At 44.9% G+C, this 14,797-nt stretch overlaps 1 protein-coding gene across 1 annotated transcript in view; it reads right to left on the bottom strand.

Moving 5' to 3' along the window:
• Window positions 1-7,649: 7,649 nt before the first annotated feature.
• The window catches only part of gal3st3 (galactose-3-O-sulfotransferase 3), a 22,196-nt gene continuing 15,048 nt past the window's right edge, over window positions 7,650-14,797 (bottom strand). Inside the window, exons 2-4 of the mRNA XM_042069373.1 lie at window positions 13,201-13,341; window positions 8,567-9,609; window positions 7,650-8,494 (exon numbers count right to left, since the gene is read on the bottom strand). Coding sequence (XP_041925307.1) covers window positions 8,364-8,494; window positions 8,567-9,609; window positions 13,201-13,341 — 1,315 coding nt within the window. The 3' untranslated portion in view covers window positions 7,650-8,363. The remainder of the gene's footprint in view (window positions 8,495-8,566; window positions 9,610-13,200; window positions 13,342-14,797) is intronic.

The following is a 14,797-nucleotide window of genomic DNA, read 5'->3' as shown; positions in this document are numbered from 1 at the left end:
ATTGAGAGTGCTGTCAGAACCGTGATGTTTACCAACACGTAATGTTCAGAAACTAATGGCATTTGGTGATGTTTATCAGCATTTTTCGTTGGTTTCCTTAATCAGTAGTTCAGGCGCCTCGAACAAACTCCAGAGCTAATGTTAGCCTGCTCCTGCTGCATGGGGTAGGCTAGTGTAGGTTTGCTAACGCGCATAATGTGTAGACTTGACGGAAACTGTACATTTCATATAGTCACAATGGGGTAATGATGTTAAAAACCCCTGTACTGTTCCTGCGATGTCACAAAATCATTCAAATGTAGGCTAGGTTGACGTTGTGTTGCCTTCAGCCTATGAGGTGATGTTAGCAGTATCATGGCATGGACAATAAAGGTCAGAAATCGGTGGACAACACTCAATACAGTGGTTCTGAGTAAATAACTTACATTAAGAATGGCAAAATGTGCACCCCATCTGCTCGTCAACTGTGGCATGCGTGCGTGGGCAGCGAAACTGAAATTAATATGTTGCCTAATCCTGGTCTATGAACGAGATAGTATCTCATTATTGTGAGATACTACCTCATTATTGTGAGATACTATCTCACAATAACGAGATACTATCTCACAATAACGAGATACTATCTCACAATAATGAGATACTATGTCAGAATAACGATATAGTATCTCACAATAACGAGATACTATCTCAGAATAACGAGATAGTATCTCACAATAATGAGATATCATAGATCAGATTTTTTTGGTATGTGGCGCAAACGGGCTTCCATACCTACAACACTCATTAGCAAAATCTAAGAGTTTTCTTAGTAGGGTACGAAGGGTAGGCTAGGAAAAAACTGACAGGGAGTGTAGAGGGTGAGATGATCTTAGTTGAGTGAAGAAACCTGATTACAGAGATCCGTTTTTAAAAATAATTCTGTTGAACACTGATATGCTACAAACATGTTATAAACAGCTGGGAAAGGCTGTCGCAAATCCCTCAAACAGGTGGTCAATCAGAGATTTCAAACGAATGCACAATGCAACACACTGTTTTCCCTTGATGAAAGTGAAACCATGAGTTTTCCCCACATCTCAACTTTGGCCAAAGTTTTCAGAAATAATGGTTTTCAGTGATAAAAACTCATTGAAATAATATGCATTTTCCATATGGGGTCTTAGAAGCCATCTGTCTCCTTCTAGCCACAGCGTTTTTGTTGCAAACATAATCAAGCATGCTCAGATGACGTGATAGACGAGGCGCGGTTGCTCACCTGTCCATCATCGTAAAGCCCGATTTGATTGGTCCATCAGATTTGGGGCGAGCATAGTTTCTCCACAACGGAGCAATGCCAGACCGAACTTCCCGAACCTCAAATGTTGTGGGCGGGACTAAGTTCGGCTGGCACCCAGGGTATCTAACGTATGCATGTGCATGTGTGTGTGTGTGTGTGTTTGTTTATTTGTTTGTTTGTTTGGTTGGTTGGTTGGTTCCAGGTGGTCCCTAAAAAATGATGGTATTAATGGTAACTGACGCACACACGCACACACACGCAGAGAGAGAGAGAGAGAGAGAGAGAGAGAGAGAGAGAGAGAAGAGATCGAGCGAGCATGTTTATTTATGTGTATTTTGCTCTTCAAAAGGGAAGACACCGTGAGAGGATTACTCAGTCTTTCCAAATCTTCTTCCTTTTTTATCCCCTTTCTCTCTCTCTCTCACTGTCCCTTTCCCATCCATCTCTCTCTCCCTCTTTCCCACTGTCTCTGTAGGTGGGCGAAGAGTTTCTGAGAAACTACAGCCTCCTGTCACAACACCAAACACTTCAATCCCAAAGAATAAACATGTCGTTGTTGATGAGGCCAAGCTGCTCTTGCTCTCTAGGTTGAGTTCTGCAGGATGTAGGCTAACATGGCTATGCTAATGTATGAGGATGTAACATGGCTAATATGCTAATGTGTCGGGATGTAACATGGCTAATATGTCAGGCTGAGTAACATGGCTAATATGCTAATGTGTCAGGCTGAGTAACATGGCTAATATGCTAATGTGTCAGGCTGAGTAACATGGCTAATATGCTAATGTGTCAGGCTCAGTAACATGGTTAATATGCTAATATGTCAGGCTCAGTAACATGGCTAATATGCTTATGTGTCAGGTTGAGTAACATGGCTAATATGCTAATATGTAAGGCTGAGTAACATGGTTAATATGCTAATATGTCAGGCTGAGTAACATGGCTAATATGCTAATGTGTTAGGCTGAGTAACATGGCTAATATGCTAATGTGTCAGGCTGAGTAACATGGCTAATTTGCTAATGTGTCAGGCTGAGAGTGAGTGAGAAAAAAAAACAGTGGATGCATGACAACCTGTCTCTCTTTTTTATGCCTCCTTTTCCTCTTTCTCACAGTGTGTGGGCAGATATGAGTATAGTCACTGGAGTTTTTTTCCAGCCAGACACACACACACACACAGCACTGTCTATTGGAGTGTGTGATAATTGTGGTGAGATGAGAACTGGCTGCGTATCACACAAGAGGAGGGATTCAATCTGTAGCTCATCAGTGTCTCCCTCTCGCTCTCTCTCTCTCTCACACACACACACTTATGTGTGTGTTCTGTACATTGTACAATTTACTGTACATTCTCAGGGAGCTACAAGTGAGTATTTTGGAAAATGGCCAGACATGAATAAAGACCACTTTACACAGAGCAATAGTGATGCGTTGTGAGCATGAATGTTAGTATGCACAAATATGGCCAATTATAAATTATTATGTGCATACAGTACACACTTGCATGAGTATAATGGTATCATGTCTGACTCGTATGTCTGTGTAATATGTCATGTGCTGGTAGATATGTGTGATTGCCTAATTTCAGTCTGTGTGTATGTGTATGTGTGTGTTTCTGTGTGTGTGAATGTGTTTCTCTGTGAGTGTGTGTGTGTGTGTGTACCACAGTGTTCCACGGGAGGAGACGCGTGTTACTTTGTGTTCCCTTTCAATCAGCCACCTTATCATCCCTGGCCGAGGCCTTTGCTGGGTGCTTCTGAAGCTTTACACATCACAGAGATGCCAGTAAGCATCATCCTCGCATCCTCACCTCATCACCATGGCAACAGTCAAATGAGAGATGTGTTGACGATGACGATGGCATTGTTGAGCTTTATCCCATGCTGTTCCACTCCTGTGAGCCAACAGTGTATCTTTGATTCTCTCTCTCTCTCACACACACACACACACACAATAGCACACTGGAAACTGGAGGCACACACAAACACTCCAACAATAATGTTTACAGCAGAAACACAAACACATGTGCCCATGCACACACACACACAGACACACACACGCACACGCACACACACACACAAAGAGAACTTGGCTGTGTGTATCTGAGTCAGGTTCAGATCTGTCTGAGGAACAGTCAGCACACACACACACACACATCCATCACAGTATTTGAGTCAGCAGGGTCTTGTCTTGCAGACAGATCACAGTGGGAGGAATGGACAGATCAGAGACTAAGCATCAATCTACTGCACCTCACTGCGGCAGACATGACTGATTAGAATAACAAGGGCTGGCTGTTTATCGCAATCACATTTCTCACAAGATTTGTCTTCTTCTTGCCTTGAGCAGAGAGCACTGCGCTTTTCAAAAGCAAAGCAATTCAACCCCAAAGACACTCAATTAGGTTATTAATTTGATGGTAGTCTCAGAGGCATGGATGATAGGGATCTATTTTGAGGAAGGTGTGTATTGTTGCTCAAAGACTGGACTCTTCTCATTCGGCTTACTGCTTGGTTCTGTTCCAAATTCTGTTCCTGAGAGAGACCTACAGCACTACATGTCTGTGGTATGTCTCTGGTCCAGCAACTTGATTTTATAGTAGTGTTGTGTTTTCAACAAATCAGGAGCAAGAGTTAAATGTCAACCAATCAAGAGTACAACTCTCTTGGGGTGTTGTGGCTCAACTGGCTACAGCGCCCGTACCATTTGGATTTAAGTGCCCACGGTGACCCGTGTTCATGTCCGACCTCGGCCATTTCCTAACCCCACCCTATTTCTCTCTCTCGCTTGCTTCCTGTCAGTCTTCTCCTCACTATCCCATCATAATAAATCAAAATAAAGCCCCCCCCCCCAAAAAACAAAACAAAAACAAAAGTGTAACCCATACAGTACTGGGAAACATTGTGTGTCCCTAAGCATTCCGACAGGAAGCAGCACAGCCATGAAGGACACCTCACCATCACCACTGGACAGAAAAAAAAAAGTAGCCTCTTCTTTTCTTTTTTTTTTTGAGTATGGCAAAGGCAAAGCTCATCCACGGACTAAACTTACAAATCTCCATTGAAATTCAGCAAGTCAGCGGAGCAGGCATGGTTCTTTAATCCCTGTCCGGGAAGCACTCCAAAACTGCAGCAGGCCATTCCGCTGCCTTTAGGGGAAAAAAAATGAAAATACGCCTCTCGAGTCGATCTGCTTATGAAAGACTTGCGGCGGGGTTTAAGGTTAGGTGTGGGGTGAATGGGTCAGCCAGGATTTGAGTGGACTGCTGAGCTATGAGTCACTGCTTGAGTCACAGAGTGTGTGTGCGTATGTAAAATTGCAAGTGTACAGTATGTCTGTGTGTATCCATGTCAGTGCATATGTGTCAACAATTCACAGTACACAAGTTTATCTCAGGGTGTCTACAGGTATGTGCGTTTGAACTGACGTTTAATTCCATGTACAGTGTGTGTAAACCCATAGTATGTGTATATATGTGTGGTTCTGTATAAAAATTAAACCAAAGGAAGAGGGCCGAGAGAAAAGAGCAGATTAGGAAAATACACAACAAATCACAGTGAGAGACACACTGATCATGTACAAGAGACAGGATCCTTTGTTCACTCTCAGACACGCTTCGGGCCCGAGTTTGGCTGCGATTTAGGTAGCGGGAATCTATGTATGTCAAGGTAGGGACACTGAAATGGGCAAGATCACATGCAACGAGTGTTAATTTCGGATCTATCTATCTATCTATCTATCTATCTATCTATCTTTTATTAATTAACTTCGGCCTGACTCTGCCCTCTTTGTGCGTCTGACTTCGCTCTGGCCACAGTGTGCATGCACTGTCGTCAAAATATAATGTCAAACTCGCACCCACCATCGTTCTCTCTCTCTCTCTCTGTCCTTTCTGTCTCCTTCTTTCCTTCTATAAGAAAAAACAGAGCTGCTGTGTTCATTCTCATGAAAGACAATAGACATCATCATCCATGGCAACATTCCGAGATTGTTTTATTTAAATAACTCCTATCAAGAATGTCCAGAAAAGAAAAAGAAAACAAACAGCCCAAAGTAACCAAATTGAATAATGAGATGAAAAACAAAAAAAAAACTGTACCGCTATTTCAAGAATGTACTTATTGGTTCTTCTTAAAACACCTAAGATAACAAGTCTGTGTGTTCCTTAAAACAAAACAAAACAAAACAAAAAAATACAAAGAAGCAAATCCCAAACTAATCAGAAAAGCACATCTGTACCATATATAAATATGTACATTTAAAGAGCACTTTTGATTCCAACCAGGCATGCCATTTTCCCTTTTATACAATAATAATAATAATAATAATAATAATAAAAAAAAAAAAACGACAACTTCATACAGGCCTAAGGCTCATCATTTTGTCAATCACTTGGTGGAAGGAATTCACCAGTCCACGGACAGGTGCTGCTGTTAAAATTCTAGGTCCAGTCACAGAAGATGAGCGCAGATGGTCACCATTCAGAGCTCAGTCCTTGAGGTCCTTCTCTTACTCATGAAAACAACAATATTAAAGCAGCAAATTCATTTTCTTTTCCCTTCACCAACTTCAAAAAGCAGAGTTCCTTCACCAGCAAGTAGCCTTGGTAAGTACAGTACAGTATGTGTTTCGTGTGTCCTTAAAGGGATATTCAACCATTTGGGGAATTACACTCATTTTCCACCTCCCCTTGAGTTAAACAATTAATTTTTACCTTTCTCCATTTCATTCAGCCGTTCTCGGAGTCTGGCGATATCAGTTTTAGCTCCAGCCTAGCATAGATCATTGAATCTTTTACCAATCTTCTGTTGGTCTTATTACACTTTCTAACTTGAGAGGAGACACGTTTTAAACAGAAAAATTATCGGAAATGCTAGCAGGCGAGAAGCTAATGGTCTAATCAGATTCAATGATCTATGCTAGGCTGGAGCTAAAATGGTATCGCCAGACTCAGAAAACAGCTGGATGAACTGGAGAAAGGTAAAAATCAATTGTTTAACTCAGGAGGTGGAAAATGAGTGTAATTCCCCAAATGATGGAATGTCCCTTTAAAACTTTTACCTATAGGCCTATGTGTTTCATGTAGTATGCTGTGGAATGCCGTATGTATGTACACCTATACTAAGTACTGTGTGGAGTTTATTTGGTATGGTGTCCAGGATATCCGCTTCTGAGAGATAGTAAGAGTGAAGGAATAAACACAGCACGCCCTCCATGTACAGTATTGCTCTAAGTGCAAAATGCAAACTATATTCTTCCCCCTTCAACCATTCTTCTTCTTTAAAAATAAAATACGTCACATTTGAAGTTGCAACATATACATGACATTTTGACAGTCTAACCGAATTCTTGGTAAATATATATGATCAAATCATTATTGATTAACAGTGTTTTCTGTGTCCTTGTGAGGCTAAGTGAAGCTATGTCCCCCTTGATTGTCCTGCATGAATGTCTGTCCACCATCTTTCGCAAAACCAGATATAATTGTTCAAAGAACGAACGTTTAAAACCGACACCGTAGCCGTTGACTACAGAGGCAGGGATAATCGAGATGGTGTGAGAACTGCCTGAGGGGGAAATAAATATTCAAATGCTAAAGGGTCTGGATCCTCCAGGAGCATGGCACCTTTTCTTATGTTGCCATGTCAACAGTGTAGGAGGCTTCCGATTGGGGAGAGAGCAACCTAAGTCCCACTCTTGGAACTCAAGGTCACACACACACACACACACACTGTGTACGATGTCAAGCTGCTCAAAAATAAATACACATACGTACACAAACCTTTTAGGATAAATAATTACAAATAATAACTACATCTTAGGCTTGAGATCACAGTTAAAAGACTTTAACCTGGTCCATAGGGACAAAGTGGACTGTAGTGTAGACTGAAGAATTACCAGTGTAAGCATGTGTGTCTGTGTGTATGTATGTGCTTGTGCGTATATTTGTTTGTTTGTGTGTGTGTGTGTGTGTCTGTGTGTATGTGTGTGTGCGCGCGCGCGCGCGACCGAGACCCAGGAGATTGACTGATGAAATATTCAGGTGCGGCTGACACACGAGTAGGGCTTCGGTGAGACGAGACGAACCGCAGCTCTCCCACAGCTACTGTACCAGTAATTTCTTACTGGCACAGTACTCTTAGTTACTTTCACTAGTGCTTTAGAACACACACACACACTACACAAAGCTCTCTCTTATTTGTAAAGCCACTTTTTTTAGTAAACAAATTACATATTTCTTTCTTTCTGTCACATACACATTCACTGTCCTGGACGGACACACACACACACACACACAAAGACATATTCCAGTGTGACTCAAAATAAACATTAGACAAAGGAGGGTTCTCCGCGCTTCTGTCAAACAAACCGGTGCAACCAGGCCAGGACAGATATTTCAGAGAGAAGGAGGGACGCTGGTGCAGCTCAGATGTCTTCTTAATTTTCAATTTATTTAGTACAAGGTGCAAAACATACGACTAACGTTTCGATGTAGTACTTGAGTACTCTGATGAAGATGTGACTACATCGAAACGTTAGTCGTATGTTTTGCACCTTGTACTAATTAAATTGAAAATTAAGAAGACATCTGAGCTGCACTGGCGTCCCTCCTTCTCTTCAAAATAAACATTGCTTGGAATCATTGCATTTTATATTGCCTGAATGGTGGTCCTAGACTGGCTGGCACAAGGGCCGGCTGTCTATCTCTGGTGTAGATGGATGATGGGATGAAAGTGTTCACACACTTTCTGCCCTGTCACTGTCTGGGGGGGGGGGGGGGCGAATCTTTCCATGTTTTAGTATCTTTAGGGGAATCAAGGTATTTGAAGCAGCTTCCTCTTGAGGTGAAGGCAGGGAATTCTGGGTAATTGTTTCACTTGTCCCTTGAAGGAGGAATAACTGAGAGTTCAAATCGGGGGCTTGATCTTAGAGAGTGATTTCCGGTCCATGTCGGAGTGATCCCAGGAGAGGTCTGCCTGTCCCTCGGAGGCCTTCACCAGAGGTCTGTGCTTTTCTATACTTGTTTATATTTATGTGTTTGTAAATTTCTCACGGGGTGTGTGTGTGGGGAGGGGGCGGCTGGGGGTCAGTGCGGGTGTGGGTGAGTGCGCCGGTATCGTATCATCTGTGACCTTAGCAACAGCCGTGAGTACTGCACCTCTGGCATGACCATCTTCACGCACATGTCTTTTGCTATGACTCCTCCCCCTAACTCCCCTTTGCGCCCTCCTCCTCCTCCTCCACCACCTCCTCCCCCCCCCTGGCCCGTGGTGGCGACGGCCCCGGAGCCGTTAACCGGCAGGTCGTAGCCGACGATGGCCACTTTGCTGCTGGGCTGCCATGGCCGCAGGTCCTTGTTGCGTATCTGCATGCTGGAGCGCAGCGGCGGCGTGTCCTCGCCGAAGCACTCGCGCACCAGGGACTCCTGCGCGCGGCGCATCAGCCGCAGCTCGCGCTCCACGCACGGCCGGCCCATCTGCTCCAGCTGACGCCACAGCGTGGCGTTGAAGTGGTCGTAGAGTGCGCTGTCCAGCCAGTTCCACGCCCGAATCTGGGCCGGCACCGGCCCGTGCAGCGTCAGGCGCGACTCCTCCGTGCGCATGTTGAGCTTCAGGTACAGCACGTCCTCGGGCTCCCAGTTGAGCAGCCGGCGCAGAAGCACCAGCGACTCGTCAAAGTGCTCGGCGATCATCACCAGCGAGAAGACCGACTCGATGCGCGTGACAAACCCCTGAACATACTTGCCGTCGCCCGCCGGCTGGTGGTCCTTGTCGCCGCCAAGGTCGAAGGCGACCGTGTTGCGCGCGTACATGGAGTCCTTTTCCTCGGCACGGTAGTAGAGCGTCGGATGGCGGAGGAACTCCTCGAGCGAGCCGTTGGGCACACGATGGAAGCTCTGGCAATGCTGGTTGTAGTAGCTGAAGAGCGACTCGAACATGGCCGCCGGCTCGCGGAGGATGGTCACGTAGCGCGTGCCGTTGGGCATGAGCCGCCGCATCTCACCTACGTTGAGCCGTGTGTGGCTGGTCAGTATGTCCGGCGGGACCGTGTTCGGGTGGACGAAGCGGCCGCTGAACATGTGCGGGTAGCAGAACTGGTGGCCGCAGGAGGGCACGGGCAGCGCCACGGTCAGGTTGTGCCGCTCGGCGAAGCGGAACAGGATGTTCTGCACCGTGCTGCTGGCCGTCTTGTGCGTCTTCAGGAAGGCCACGCTGGTGTGCTTGGGCTTACCAGGCGCTGTCATTGTGAGGCCGAAACCGCCGCCGGCATTGGTGAGACGCCACGAGCTCAAGGGAAACGAGGAGCATCCCAAACTGAAGGCCGACATGGTCCTAAAAACACAAACACACACACACACATTTGATTTATTTTGAATGACTAATAGTGATTAAAACAAGACAGCATCCAAATATGATGAATGAACACACACAACTCCCCCATCACACACACACACACACACGCTGGAGATTTTAACCATGCAGATCATAAACCTGTTCTTCCAGCATGTTGATTTTCCAACAACAGGAGACAACATCCTGGACCTGGTCTACACTACACACAAAGGAGCATACAAAGCCACCCCACTCCCCCACATTGGACTGACCATATCACTGTTAAGCTAATTCCCGGATACAGACAAAGAGTGAAAGCAAACAAACTGGGTCGCAAGCAGGTAAAAGTGCCTGAGGGAGCCTCTGATGCTCTTCAAGACTGCTTTGACACAACAGACTGGGAAATGTTTAAGCAGGCAGCCACTTACAACAACCAGACAGACATAGAGGAGTATACAGACACTGTAACCTCTTACATCACCAAGTGCATTGATGATGTGACCCACACAAAAGACATCATCACTCGGGCTAACTGGAAGCCATGGCTGACAGGGGATGTCCTCAGGCTGCTGAGGGCCAGAGACAAAGCCTACAGAGCTGGGGATGAAGCTGGCATGAGAACAGCGAGAGCCAACCTGTCCCGTGGCATCAAGGAAGCAAAAAAGGAATACACTCACAAGATAACCACCCACTTCAAAGACAGCAGGAACGCACAAAGCCTATGGCAGGGCATTCAGGCCCTCACAAACTACAAGCCCGCGCCACAGAGCTGTGAGAGCAACATCCCTCTGCTCAACAATCTGAACCGCTTCTTTGCTCGCTTTGAAGCACAAAACAGCACCTGCCCACAGAAGACCCCTCCCCCTCCACTCGAGCAGCCCCTGTGCCTCTCTGCTGACAGTGTGAAGAGGACACTTGCTGCTATCAACACCCGTAAAGCAGCAGGCCCAGACAACATCCCAGGTCGTGCGCTGAAGGACTGCACTGAGGAGCTTAAGGATGTCTTCACAGACATCTTTAACACTTCCCTGAAGCAAGCCATCGTCCCATCATGTTTCAAAGCTGCCACCATCATACCTGTGCCGAAGAAAACTGCTCCATCCTGCTTCAATGACTACCGCCCCGTGGCACTGACACCCATCATCATGAAGTGCTTTGAGCGGCTTGTCATGTCACACATCAAATCCATTCTCCCCCCCACCCTGGACCCCTTCCAGTTTGCATACCGAGCCAAACGGTCCACAGAGGATGCAATCTGCTCTGCCCTCCACCCAGCCCTCACCCACCTGGAAAAAAGAGACTCATATGTGAGATTGCTGCTTATAGACTTGAGTTCTGCATTCAACACCATAATACCACAACAACTCATCTGCAAACTTGACAAACTGGGACTCAGTACCTACCTCTGCAACTGGCTACTGGACTTCCTATCAGAGGCCTCAAGTAGTACATGTTGGCAACAATATCTCAAGCAGCATCACACTAAGCACGGGAGCCCCCCAAGGCTGCGTGCTCAGTCCGCTGCTCTTCACCCTGCTGACGCATGACTGCACTGCAACCTACAGCAACAACCACATAGTGAAATTTGCTGACGACACAACTCTGGTGGGTCTCATCACCAAGGGCGACGAGACTCAATACAGGATGGAGGTCGACCTTCTGACCACGTGGTGCAGGGACAACAACCTCCTGCTGAACGTCAGCAAGACCAAGGAGATTGTTGTTGACTTCCGTAGAGGTCACACCCAACACCTGCCACTGACCATCGACGGTGCTGTGGTGGAGAGAGTGAGCAGCACCAAATTCCTGGGGGTGCACATCAGTGAAGACCTCTCCTGGACCACCAACACTGCATCACTGGCGAAGAAAGCTCAGCGCCGCCTGTACTTCCTGCGGAAACTCAGGCGAGCAAGTGCTCCACCAGCCATCATGACCACATTCTACCGAGGCACCATTGAGAGCATCCTCTCCAGCTGTATCGCTGTGTGGGGCGGAAGCTGCACTGAATACAACAGGAAAGCCCTGCAGCGCATAGTGAACACAGCTGGAAGGATTATTGGTGCTTCACTCCGCTCCCTGAAGGACATTTACACCTCCCACCTCACCCGCAAGGCGACCACAATTGTGAGTGATGCCAGTCACCCCGCTCACAATTTGTTTGATCCACTGCCCTCTGGGAAGAGGTACAGAAGCCTGCGCTCCCGCACCACCAGACTCACCAACTGCTGAACTCTCTCCCCCCTCAGCCATATAACATCCTGGACTTTTGGACCCACAATGGCTGCCTTGCACTACTCCACTTGTACACTTGCACACTTTGCAACTGGTTGTTGTTGTCCTGTTGTCCTGAAAACACTTCTGAACACACTTCTGCTGCTCTTACATAACTTGCACTACTATGCCACTTGCATATTTAGGTCAAACAGAACTACCTCAGCCATTTATTGGCCTGACTTTTGCACTATTATATTGACTGTCTACTGTATGCACAATTGCACAATTTCAACCCAAATTTTGCTGCTCTTATTTCTTCATTGTATGTGCCTTCTTATTTACTTTTTATATTGTTTACTTGAATGTTATGTTTGTCTGTGGACCTTATTGGTAAAATATGTCTTGTCTCCACCGTGGGATAGTGGAAAACGTAATTTCGATCTCTTTGTATGTCTTGACATGTGAAGAAATTGACAATAAAGCAGACTTTGACTTTGACTTTGACTTTGACACACACATATGAATTCTGAGAGGTTCTTGTTGAAAAGGAGAGGCTTGTTGTTGATAATGTTTCCCTTCTACACTGCCAAACTTTCCCTTTTTATATTTTATATTTTATAATACTTAGGCAACAATCCAATGCCCCTTGAAGTGCCACCTTTTCAAGCAAGAATTCTCAGTGGAATTTCAGGCCAACAAAGGTTTTAAGTTTGAGGTGTTTAATCTTATCATGTATCATTATTAATATCATGCTCATGTTTGATTTAAATGATGGTCATACAGAATCAATCATTCTGGGCAACATTTGCAAACCACAGCGAGACAATGGAAAACTGTTTAAAGACTCACACACATGCAAGTACTTCACAGTGCACACTTGCACGCACGTCGCACGCACATGTACACACACACACCACACACAGACAAACACATAGACACACACACACACACCACACACAAACACATAGACACACACACACACACACACACCACACACAGACAAACACATAGACACACACACACACACACACACACACACACTCTCACACACACACACACACACACACACACACACACACACACACACACACAGACAAACACATAGACACACACACACACACACACACACACACGCACACACAGACAAACACATAGACACACACACACACACTCACACACACACACACACACACACACACACACACACACACACACACACACACACGCACACACAGACAAACACATAGACACACACACACACACTCACACACACACACACACCACACACAGACAAACACATAGACACACACACACACACTCACACACACACACACACACACACACACACACACACACACACACACTCACTGTACTCACCAGTTAAGATGACCTCCCCGGTGAAGAAGCAGACTGACTGTGCTGACAGCCACCAAAACCAGGAAAATCTTCTTCTGAGACATCTCTCTCTCTCTCTCTCTCTCTCTCTCTCTCTCTCGCTGTAGCTCTGTGTCACTGTACCTGAGAGAACACAAACACAGAAAAATGACACCGGTGATCATGAGATTAGAGGTGATCATTCCTAGATTATGAAACAGAAATACATTTAAATGTATTTCTGTTTCATAATCTAAACACTTACAATGGCACTTAGGCTAGTTTGAAAACAGTAAACTCGAAAGGCCGCTTTACAGTTTTTTCTGATTGCTTAAGCACATTTTTTGTAACTATGGCTTTTTTTGCAAAACTCTACACACAAATGGCAAAACCTCTCACCCAATCAGCAAAACATTGTAGTTCTCTTGCAAAAGCTAACACACCTTGCTTAACTCTTCACACCTTCGTAAAAATGGTGTTTTCGTATCTAACAGTAAACACAAGCCATCACAATAGTAAGCACACAATGTGCCAACAACACACTGATGGTATGAATAAAAAACACATCTGGCTTTTGCTTTCTCTGTGCACAAGGTAGACTATGTCAGTTTGAGGTCATACTTTTGTCATAGTTCTGTAAACATACAGGGATCCCAACTTCAAGTATTAGTGTTTATTTACACACATCAAAACAAACACAAGTGTGTTTTTCCAAGTCAAAACACAAAATAGCATTTCACTGAGACAAAACAAATCAGTCTACATCGGGTCGTCTCTCAAAATTCTGTCTACATCACATGCAATGTCTTAGTCCAAGGCACCGGGAAAAATATATTCTGGAATGCCGTATCCAGGCCTGACATGACAATATCCCCACATGTAGACTGTTTTTTTGTCTGTTTTTTTCTCTTCTCACTCTTCCTGCTCACTCCATTGTACCCATTGTACATTACCTGTGGCTTATTTATAGTGCTTAGGCTGATTGCAAAGTGAACTAATTATCTAAAACAGTTTTCACATGAGAAAGTGTGCCAGAGAGTTGGCAAAATAGTGTAAATAATAGCCATTGTGCCTACAGTTGTGCAAAATGTGTGTTACAAAATTGCAAACTGAGTGCAAAGCAGTGTTTGTGCTTTTAGTTTTGCGAACTCAGTGAGTGGTTTTGCCATTTGTGTGTAGAGTTTTGCAAAAAAAGCCATAGTTACAAAAAATGTGTTTAAGCATTCAGAAAAAACTGTAATGATTAATATTCACGGTTTGAGTTGCTGTTGGGTTGATTTAAATATGGGCACCCCTGCTTAGAGGTGCCATTTGTTCTTACCCAGATAGCAAAAGTAGTGGGCGTGGCCTACTGGTTAGCGCTTCAGACTTGTAACCGGAGGGTTGCCGGTCGAGTTCTGTGCTGAGTGTTTCACTAATTCACAGATTGGGATAAATAAGTAAGTATAAGTGATAGGTATATAAGTATAAGTATATATACTCTTTTGATCCCATGAGGGAAATTTGGTCTCTGCATTTATCCCAATCTGTGAATTAGTGAAACACCAAATGCAGACCAAATTTCAAAAGAGTATATATACTTATACTTAAAATCAGATTG

The sequence above is a fragment of the Alosa sapidissima genome, chromosome 18 (genome assembly GCF_018492685.1).
Source record: "Alosa sapidissima isolate fAloSap1 chromosome 18, fAloSap1.pri, whole genome shotgun sequence".
Classification (NCBI taxonomy): domain Eukaryota; kingdom Metazoa; phylum Chordata; class Actinopteri; order Clupeiformes; family Clupeidae; genus Alosa; species Alosa sapidissima.
This window is presented reverse-complemented; position numbering and strand designations above follow the sequence as displayed.